This window comes from Salvelinus fontinalis, chromosome 26 (genome assembly GCF_029448725.1).
Source record: "Salvelinus fontinalis isolate EN_2023a chromosome 26, ASM2944872v1, whole genome shotgun sequence".
Classification (NCBI taxonomy): domain Eukaryota; kingdom Metazoa; phylum Chordata; class Actinopteri; order Salmoniformes; family Salmonidae; genus Salvelinus; species Salvelinus fontinalis.
The window spans coordinates 29,054,672-29,065,922 of record NC_074690.1 but is presented as its reverse complement, the minus strand read 5'-3'; the positions used below and the strand labels follow the sequence as shown (position 1 = coordinate 29,065,922).

General features: G+C 41.7%; 1 protein-coding gene across 1 annotated transcript in view; it reads right to left on the bottom strand.

Moving 5' to 3' along the window:
* LOC129824059 (sickle tail protein-like) overlaps positions 1-9,176 on the bottom strand; it is a 58,684-nt gene extending 49,508 nt beyond the window's left edge. Inside the window, 1 exon segment of the mRNA XM_055883352.1 lies at positions 8,581-9,176. Coding sequence (XP_055739327.1) covers positions 8,581-8,806 — 226 coding nt within the window. The 5' untranslated portion in view covers positions 8,807-9,176.
* Between the last annotated feature and the right edge of the window lie 2,075 nt (positions 9,177-11,251).

Here is an 11,251-nt window from a genome sequence, read left to right as displayed (position 1 = left end):
CTTCACGGAGTCTGAAGGCTGAGAAAGTCAGCCTTGAAAATATGCTATGAAGTGGTATGTGACAAGGTTCATATGACCTCATGAGCTAGAAAAAACAACACATGTGAGATGATTGCGAAGGAGTCCTGGGAGAGCAAAGCAATACTCTACTAATGTTTTACTCTCCACTTCTGTCTGCTCCCAAGGCTACAATGCCATCCTATTCAGACCCCTCATTTACTAGTCAAAGTAATGCACTATGTAGGGAATAGGGTGCCATTTGGGACACTACCTAGCTCTATCAAGAATACAGCCCTCCTGATCACTAACTCAATAACAGAAGTTATGTCGTCCCCCCGCCTTTTGAAACTCCTGGTAGGACGTTGGCGTGTCTGTTAAGAGCTGACACTGAAAATTCACTTATCCTTTAATTATCTAGATTGCCCAACAACTTAATCAAAAACCTATCCCTGTATCCATTTCATGTAAAGATATGGGGAGGTACGCCTCACCCACTTGAAATCAAAACCTGTGTTCAAAGTCATTAACTTGACCCTTCAGTCAGTTTTCAAAGATGTTGCGTTGGTGGTATTTATGTGCTGCCTGATATAGCCTATAGCCTACTAGGCCTATATATAACACTGATGGCATACTGTAGCAATAAAACACCTAATATCACAGACAGACTTTCACAATAATAGCTGCCTCACATGACAACAACCTGTTGCTTGGTTCAGGGTACTATAAATATAATGAAAGTCTAAACTGATTATGTACTGTTTAATAATAAGACATGCCCTACTATGCTCAATATCAGCTTTTATTAACTTCGCCAACCACAGTTTCAAAATGAATGTTCTTCTTTTGCTGTGATTTTGTTGCATTTAAGGTAATTTGGCATGCTATCAAGAAGGATTAGGTTAATTACAATAGTTTCAGTAACCTTGTGTGAACTTGCCCCAACATGGCTTTAGGGTACACTAATCTAATGGGTTATTAGCATCAGCTCATACAGAATGCGCTTACGTCTTCTCCCCCTAGCTTAGTCACCCTTGTTGCATGATTTACATCTCATATTATGCTACTAGCACTAATGTGCGGGGGAGTGTTTTCAATAACTGGCTTGGTGGGGGCTGTCAAGCATGTGGCGTGCAACAGAACTTTACAACAACAATGAAAGCACAGAACAATAATTTCCTTATATACTGTGAGAGGTTATGGACACCAAGAGAGGGGGGGGGGGGGGCAGTGGATTTTGTATTTTCTTTGCCTCTATGGCACGATTAGCCATAACATATAGCTACAGATAATGAAAGGCTGTGTCTATGCTCCTCTATTGGACTGTCAATCTACCAGAGGAAAGATAAACAAACGCCAAAGAAAAGTTTCATTCAAAAGGGTTAATTTCAAGTTAAATAGGTACATATCTGCAGGTTAGATGGGTAGCTACTGTAAATCAATCTGAGTCAACCATCAACTTGGAAGAGAGGAGACATTGTTCCAGTTATAAGTGAGTCGTTTGGAGAATTGAGGATGGTTTTCCAAATGGGAGAGCAGGAATTATTTATATTGTTTACGGGGACACTGGCGTCCATGATGCCAACTGTATGCATCTCATCCCAAGACTACACCAAAGCCACAGAAATAGCCATGTCACGCCAGTATCACCTAAATCATTCTCAACAAGGAATCAACATGAAGTCTAAATGGACTGAGCAGCTGTTTCAGATTTTGTGTTGTGTTCATTGAAGCACGCATCACAGTTTGTGACTATATAAAAAGACAAATGTCAATGGACCTGTAGTGTAGAGGCTGTAGCAGTGGGAGGTGGGGGTTGGGACTGACGGGATAGGATGGGGCGGACTTCCGTCTGATCTGAAATCACGCAGCTGACAGAACAAATCAGGGTCTGCTAGCTAGGCTGCTGCCTGCAATGCTAATTTTTTTGGAAGCACACTCACAAGGGTTACATAACTGAAAATGAAGTGACTTAGTCCAAATGAAAAAAGTCTGTTATGTCTAATTAGGCACAGATAAGTATTTTTGTGGTCAATAAGGTATACAATGTAATGACTTGCAGAAAATATTATTCACATCCTGAATCCATTTCTACCCCACATCATAAAAAACAGTCTTCATGTTTCCATTGACAGAGAGCATTTGGGTACAATTTCACAAGGTTTGCACATTATGTGGATCATTAATCTGATAGTCATACCATCAGATTTGGCCATCAATTTAATCTAGCCTACTGAATGTTGCTGTTTAAAAGCATCAACTTTCAACACACGTCAATACTTAAAAACAGATCTCTATCTTTGGAAACAAGGTGTTGATAAGGACAACATTATCTTTATCTAAAAAATAGGCATCACTTTGAAGCTGAAACCTGTGAAAGCGTGTTGAGATCTGTTTTTGCTTTAATACTACAGTTTTGGGTGATCTTGTGGTTTAGAGATTCATTTAAACCCCCCTTTCTGATATCAGAAACATATGCTTGAACTGCAGGAATGATTTCCACCAGACGGTGTCCACTGCAAGTCTTTGTGAGGCACAAAAAAATGTAGATTCAAAGTGAAAACGATAGCTATGATTATATACACCATTCACAGATGACTGGGAGTGTTGAGGCCGAACAAACAATTAGAAATGGGCAGGTACGAGCCTCAAGCCACCGTTTAGAGATACAGTTACACTCTATGCTAACTCTAATAACTGTGAAACATCAAAAATATGTGACAATTAATCATACACACACGAAACGCAACAGGTTGTTTACTCCAAACAAAATTGCAAAATTACTATCACTCACAATAGAAGACCAGTACTATTCTATTTTATCCTATTTTAACTCTACTGTATGTCATTTGCATTTCACAGCAAGTGTGAGAAGATGTGTGAGAATATTTAAGCCGAGGGCTCAGTGTGAGAAAGATAGTTCATCACAAAGTAAGGAGAAAGGGAAGACATTTAAAAAAAGGATTGTTTAAGGCAGTGGTCGCTACCCCTAGCGGTGGAACTGCATTGGGGTTGCCAAAATGTAAAAATAATACAATATAGAAGTACATATAGATTATTGTATGAGTCAATATACAAACGTTTTGAGAAATATAATTGGAAAGATACAATTTTAATGAGTAAAAATGATTGATGTAAAAATGAAAAAGTACAGATTTTAAGGTTGTGTCATTAGATTTGCGGCGGGGTGAAATTATTGGGGAAAAAATGGGGTCCCCAGAAATTCTGGCGGAAAAAATTGAGTCCCCACTGAAAAAGTTTGAATAGCAATGGTTTAAGGGTGGTTTAGCGCAACAGTCTTGTATCATGTCCCGAGAGGAGAGCAGAGGATTAGTGTTCAGATCTTTCTCCGAATACATGGAGCCGCTGTTGTTAAGTCTGCCACTGGCAGCAGCTGACGATAGATAGACAGCCACAACAAACGTAATCTGTTAGTTATAGGACATGTATTGCAGCCATTATTCATCAGCTTAAACGACCTAGGGAACCTGGGGTGTAGCCTCTCCGTGCATGAAGCCAGAATGAAATTTACTTGTAAAATACACTGAGAACTGGGCTTGGAAATCTAGCAATATTTTCAGAACTCCAAGAGGAAGTTCCTTAAATGCTGAATTATGACATTGAGCGAATTTTCCTATGACTTTGTTAAAATGTTTCTGGAACATCGCACTTGAAAAACATCCCAATAAAAAGCTGCAAAGAAAAGGAAAAGAAAAAATGAAAGTGGAAAGCAAAAATACTTTTATACTTCTACTAGTGTGAATAGGCCACATGCACCTGTGAGTTGAATTCTCTCACACCCTCATTTGTACCCTGGATAGTGTGAGAATTTTTTTTTCTCTTTGTGACTGATTCCAGCTGCAGAGTTGGCAAAGTCAAATACAATTTGCAATCAGACGGTCTGCTGCAGTAGTTGCTTTTGAACAGTGGCAGGAGATTAACTCAACTCTACTGAAAGGGAATGTGATGATAAGAGGGCAAATGTAACTAATCAGCACAATGAGAGCTACAAGGATTGACCCGAGGGCTTAATCCACTGGCAGATGAGAGGGCCTAGGCAGAACAATGTGGTCAGACTCATGTGCTTCGCCCAGGAATGCATGACAATACAAAATGACCCTCTGACAGGGTGATCTAAGCTCTCTGCATACTGTACAGTAATTGTGTGTGTGTGTGTGTGTGTGTGTGTGTGTGTGTGTGTGTGTGTGTGTGCGTGTGCGTGTGTGTGTGTGTGTGTGTGCGTTTGCGTGTGCGTGTGCGTGTGCGTGTGTGTGTGTGTGTGTGTGTGTGTGTGTGGGCGTGTGATTGAAACGGGGGAGGGGGGGTGTATGACTGCTACGGCACAGAATCATGTACAGTCGTGGCCAAAAGTTTTGAGAATGACACAAATATACATTTTCACAAAGTCTGCTGCTTCAGTGTCTTTAGAAATTTTTGTCAGATGTTACTATGGAATATAGAAGTATAATTACAAGCATTTCATAAGTGTCAAAGGCTTTTATTGACAATTACATGAAGTTGATTTAAAGAGTCAATATGTGCAGTGTTGACCCTTCCTTTTCAAGACCTCTGCAATCCACCCTGGCATGCTGTCAATTAACTTTTGGGCCACATCCTGACTGATGGCAGCCCATTCTTGCATAATCAATGCTTGGAGTTTGTCAGAATATGTGGGTTTTTGTTTGTCCACCCGCCTCTTGAGGATTGACCACAAGTTCTCAATGGGATTAAGGTCTGGGGAGTTTCCTGGCCATGGACCCAAAATATCAATGTTTTGTTCCCCGAGCCACTTAGTTATCACTTTTGCCTTATGGCAGGTGCTCCATCATGCTGGAAAAGGCATTGTTCGTCACCAAACTGTTCCTGGTTGGTTGGGAGAAGTTGTTATCGTAGGATGTGTTGGTACCATTCTTTATTCATGGTTGTGTTCTTAGGCAAAATTGTGAGTGAGCCCACACATGAATGGTCTCAGGATGCTTTACTGGTGGCATGACAGAGGACTGATGGTAGCGCTCACCTTGTCTTCTCCGGACAAGCTTTTTCCGGATGCCCCAAACAGTCGGAAAGGGGATTCATCAGAGAAAATGACTTTACCCCGGTCCTCAGCAGTCCAATCCCTGTACCTTTTGCAGAATATCAGTCTGTCCCTGATGCTTTTCCTGGAGAAGTGGTTTCTTTGCTGCCCTTCTTGACACCAGGCCATCCTCCAAAAGTCTTTGCCTCACTGTGCGTGCAGATGCACTCACACCTGCCTGCTGCCATTCCTGAGCAAGCTCTGTACTGGTGGTGCCCCGATGAGGCAGCTGAATCAACTTTAGGAGACGGTCCTGGTGCTTGCTGGACTTTCTTGGGCCCCCTGAATCCTTCTTTACAACAATTGAACCGCTCTCCTTGAAGTTTTTGATGATCCGATAAATGGTTGATTTAGGTGCAATCTTACTGGCAGCAATATCCTTGCCTGTGAAGCCCTTTTTGTGCAAAGCAATGATGACGGCATGTGTTTCCTTGCAGGTAACCATGGTTGACAGAGGAAGAACAATGATTCCAAGCACCACCCTCCTTTTGAAGCTTCCAGTCTTTTATTCAAACTCAATCAGCATGACAGAATGATCTCCAACCTTGCCCTCATCAACACTCACACCTGTGTTAACGAGAGAATCACTGACATGATGTCAGCTGGTCCTTTTGTGGCAGGGCTGAAATGCAGTGGAAATGTTTTTGGGGGATTCAGTTCATTTGCATGGCAAAGAGGTACTTTGCAATTCATTGCAATTCATCTGATCACTCTTCATAACGTTCTGGAGTATATGCAAATTGCCATCATACAAACTGAGGCAGCAGTCTTTGTGAAAATGAATATTTGTGTCATTCTCAAAACTTTTGGCCACGACTGTACTGTCGGCTACCGTAGCACTAGCTGTACATCGTCAGATCTATTATTCATTTGTGGTGCAGAGAAACTTCTACAGAACTTCGATACAGCATCCTATGACTGATACAGTACATCAACAGAAAACAAAGAGTTAGTAAATTGCCACTAAAGGCTTGCAGTACAGCAGTGAGCGCCTTAGACTACATGCTGAGTATTACAAAACATAAAGAACACCTGCTTTTTCCATGACATAGACTGACCAGGTGAATCCAATTGAAAGTTATGATCCCTTATTGATGTCACTTGTTAAATCCACTACAATCAACGTAGATGAAGAGGAGGAGACAGGTTAAATATGTTTTTTTAAGCCTTGAGACAATTTAGACATGGATTGTGTATGTGTGCCATTCAGAGGGTAAATGGGCAAGACAAAACATGTAAGTGCCTTTGAACAGAGTATGGCAGTAGATGCCAGGTGCACTAGTTTGTGTCAAGAACCAGAAAGCTGTTGGGTTTTTCATGCTCAACAGTTTCCTGTGTGTATCAAGAATGGTCCACCACCCAAAGACATTCAGCCAACCTGACACAACTGTGGGAAGTATTGGAGTCAACATGGGCCAGCATTCCTGTGGAACGCTTTCGACACCATGTAGAGTCCTTGCCCCGACGAATTGAGGCTGATGGCAAAAAGGGGTGTTTGTATATGTTTGGTATATTCAGTGTATTCAGTGTAAGTTTGGTATACTCAGTTTAAGTCTATAGACATTAAAGGACCAGTGAAGTTTTATATACAGTATATACAATACCATTCAAAAGTTTGGGGTCACTTAGAAATGTCCTTGTTTTTGAAAGAAAAGCACATTTTTTGTTCATTAAAATAACATCAAATTGATCAGAAATACAGTGTAGACATTGTTAATGTTGTAAATGACTATTATAGCAGGAAACGTCAGATTTTTAATGGAATATCTACATAGGCGTACAGAGGCCCATTATCAGCAACCATCACTCCTGTGTTCCAATGGCACGTTGTGTTAGCTAATCCAAGTGTATCATTTTAAAAAGCTAACCAGTATGCAATTATGTTAGCACAGCTGAAAACTCTGGAGCTGATTAAAGAAGCTGTCACGTCCTGACCATAGAGAGCCCTTATTTTCTATGGTAGAATAGATCAGGGCGTGACTGTTTTTTTGTTTGTTATTATTTTCTATGTGGGGTTCTAGTTTAGTTTTTCTATGTTGGTGTTAGGTATGATTCCAAATTAGAGGCAGCTGGCTATCGTTGTCTCTAATTGGGGATCATATTTAAGTAGCATTTTTTCCACCTGTGTTTTATGGGATATTGTTTTGAGTTAGTGTATGTTACACCTCTTTGTTACGGTTTGTTGTTTGTTTCGTTCTTTCTTTGTTGTTTTGTGCGTTTCTAAGAAATTATATGTGGAAACCATATCGCGCTGCAGCTTGGTCCGATAATTATTCCGACGACCGTGACAGAAGCAATAAAACTGGCCTTAAGACTAGTTTAGTATCTGGAGCATCAGCATTTGTGGGTTTGATTACAGGCACAAAATGGCCAGAAACAAGAACTTTCTTCTGAAACTCTATTCTTGTTCTGAGAAAGGAAGGCTATTCCATGTGAGAAATTGACAAGAAACGGAAGATTTTGTACAATACTGTGTACTACTCCCTTCACAGAACAGCACAAATTGGCCCTAACCAGAATAGAAAGAGGAGAGGGAGGCCCCGGTGCACAACTGAGCAAGAGGACAAGTACATTAGAGTGTCTAGTTTGAGAAACAGACGCCTTACAAGTCCTCAACTGGCAGCTTCAATAAATAGTACCTGCAAAACACCAGTCTCAACGTCAACAGTGAAGAGGTGACTCGGGGATGCTGGCCTTCTAGGCAGAGTTGCAAAGAAAAAGCCATATCTCAGACTGGCCAATAAAAAGATTAAGATTGGCAAAAGAACACAGACACTGGACAGAGGAACTCTGCCTTGAAGGCCAGCAGCCTCTTCACTATTGACGTTGAGACTGGTGGCCTCCCACTCCTCCTTCTATTCTGGTTAGAGCCAGTTTGCGAACACACAAATGCTGATGCACCAGATACTCAACTAGTCTAAAGAAGGCCAGTTTTATTGTTTCTTTAATAAGCACAGCAGTTTTCAGCTGTGCTAACATAATTGGAAAAGGGTTTTCTAATGATCAATTAGCCTTTTAAAATGATAAACTTGGATTAGCTAACACAACGTGCCATTGGAACACAGGAGTGATGGTTGTTGATTAACAATGTCTACATTGTATTTCTGATCAATTTGATGGATTTTTAATGGACAAAATTTTAGCTTTTCTTTGAAAAACAAGGACATTTCTAAGTGACTCCAAACTTTTGAACGGTAGTGTATGTGTAATAGCTTTTTTTTCTCCATTTTTGGTGGGATGGAGTTTTAACCTCCATGGTGACAGTTAATAGACCAATAAGTAAGAGAGTTCCAAACCTTTTCTGCAATAAGTGTTCCCCACCCCACACAGACCGCTCCCAGACAGTTGAACAAAATTCTTGCTTGAGAAAATGCTTTTTACTAAGAAGATATTTTTGTTTAAATTGACATTTTAATTGAAAATAATCACAGTAAGGAATTTAATTGTTAGCCAAAAATGTTTTGTTGTTGAAATAAAATCAGCTGCATTGGACCTTTAAGACTTCCTACCTTTGGCTGTGATGGAGCCGGACTTTTGGTGTCCCCCCTCCAGTGGTGTCTGCTGGGCAGGTTTGGGTCTCACAGCATGTAGGTTCCCCTCACTCCCAGCCCTCATAAGCCTCTCCCCGACCCGCAGCATACAGGAGCGATTACCTGCTGGGCACTCCTTCCTCTGAGAGGGCTGCTTGGACCCTGCCGAGGAGGGTCTGCCCTGCCTGGATGACTTGGATGTCATCTTTCCACCAGTCAGATACTCCAAGGCGTCTTGTATATCCCTCCGGCTTGCTCCTCTCTCTCTCACACACTTCTGTCAGTCAGTCAATCCAGTTGGTAATCAAACTCTGGTAATCAAACTCTCTGGGTGATCTCTGTAGGCTGAGTGTCAAGTATTGACTGGACACGAAAGCTGAGCTGTCTGTCGCCTACAAGAAAAAGGTATTTTAAGACAAAGCCCAGCTCCTTAGTTAGATAGACTGTAGTTCATCAGCTGAGAGTCGATTCCACGTGTGCACTCTGCCGCGCTGTGCCTTGCAGTACGGTCTGCATTGGGAGAGTCACAAGCCCTCTCTCTCTCTCTCTGTCTCTCTCTCTCTCTCTCTCTCTCTCTCTCTCTCTCTCTCTCTCTCTCTCTCTCTCTCTCTCTCTCTCTCTCTCTCTCTCTCTCTCTCTCTCTCTCTCTCTCTCTCTCTCTCTCTCTCTCTCTCTCTCTCTCTCTCTCTCTCTCTCTCTCTCTCTCTCTCTCTCTCTCTCTCTCTCTCTCTCTCTCTCTCTCTCTCTCTCTCTCTCTCTCTCTCTCTCTCTCTCTCTCTCTCTGTTAATCTCTTCACATGCTTATAGTAAACAATCCTTAAATGATCCCACACTGTTGACAAATGACCCCTAATCTAGTCAAACGGCTGCCAGGGGTAAAAGTTAAACCCATCCTTAATATGAAGGTAATCTCAGAGCAGAATGTTTAGCCTACACCATATTAATTCATAAGGCTGCAAACAGCACAGATGATTACAGTTTGACAGTTGTAATGCGTCTGCTGGGAAGGCATGGATTCCAGCGCATGCAGGCAGCTACAGCCTCACTAACAGAGAGGCAGATATATTCTGTAGAGTAGTGAGCTCTGCTCTCTGATAGGCTGCCTCTTGGAAATCTGCATGCCCTCCCGAGCTGCTGGTTAGTGAAGCGGTGTATTAAAGAGATTGAGCAGAAAATGTTTGTTCTGCTGAGTGTGACTCTCTATAGAAGCTTTCATGTCATGATATTCAGATGGATGGGTTGGGTTAAATGCGTAAGACACATTTCAGTTGAAATCATTCAGTTGTACAACTGACTAGGTATCCCGCTTTCCTTTCCCCTCCCTAGTTTTGAAGAGTCGGAAGAATTCAGGAATGTCACGTTCCTGACCTATTTCTGTTAGTTTGTTATGTGTGTTAGTTGTTCAGGACGTGAGGTTGGGTGGGCATTCTATGTTTTCTGTTTCTGTGTTGGTTTTGGGTTGCCTGGTATGGCTCTTAATTAGAGGCAGGTGTTTGGCGTTCCTCTAATTAAGAGTCATATTTAGGTAGGCGTTGTCACAGTGTTCGTTGTGGGTGATTGTCTTCCGTGTCTGTGTTTGTACACCACGCGGGACTGTTTACGGTTTGTTCGGTTTGTGTAGTCTATGTTACCTATTCGTGCGTTCTTCTTGTTTTATGTAAGTTCGTCGTTTAGGTCTGTCTACACCGTTTGTTGTTTTTGTTAGTTTAATCAAGTTCGTGTTTTTTGTTAAATAAATATGTCTGTTCTCTACGCTGCGCCTTGGTTCCCTCAATACTCCTCCTCTTCCGAAGATGAAGAGGAGGAGGAATGCCGTTACAAGGAAGTGTAACTGACCCAGTGATGCTCCAAGTATCCGACGCTCTAAGACTCCAACGCTCATAGCCTCCATTGCCTCAAGAGGATTAGGATGTGAGATGTGTCAGTCAGATAAACAGAGCCAGGAAATCACAAATGAAAGCCACCATGTCAACTAAACACCCTCTCCCTAAGCATTTCTTTGTGGGCACATTTAGAAACTTACGTATGTAACGATTTATCGTAAAAGGCTGGCTGGGGTTGGTTTTTACATAATAATAGATTATGTTTGTATGTAATCCCCTCTATTTAAAGAGTACACACAGGGTATTGTGGTGAAATTCATCTGTCTGTGTTGCTGGTTGGAACTAACCTCATTCTTATAGCCATAGAAACCCACAGTACAGGTTCTCCAACAGTTAAATGTGGGGTAATGGAATGTGGTTCAGCTTCTCACTAAACCACTGATCTCCTCTCTCCCTATCCTACTAGACCTCCAGGAGTTAAACTAAATGATCTGTATTACAATCCTCTATTAAGTCCTGGCCGCCTCACAGTTAAATGACCCAGTTCAATCATATAGTATAAGGGACCGATTCTCTCTGTAGTGAGGGAGGACGAAGACTCTTCCATTGGACTGTTCCCTCACCATGATACTGACACAGGATGGTAAAACTTCATCATCATGAGAACAGCCCTGAGGGGTTCCATGGTATTTGTTAATGAGGAGTTTCTGCATTGGTCACAGAAGTTCCTGAATATTGGTGACTTAACATTTGTATGGCACTGAAACATTGAGAACAAGTCCTGCCATAATATTTTCTGTAGGGTGAAGCTTTGGCTTGCTGAAATT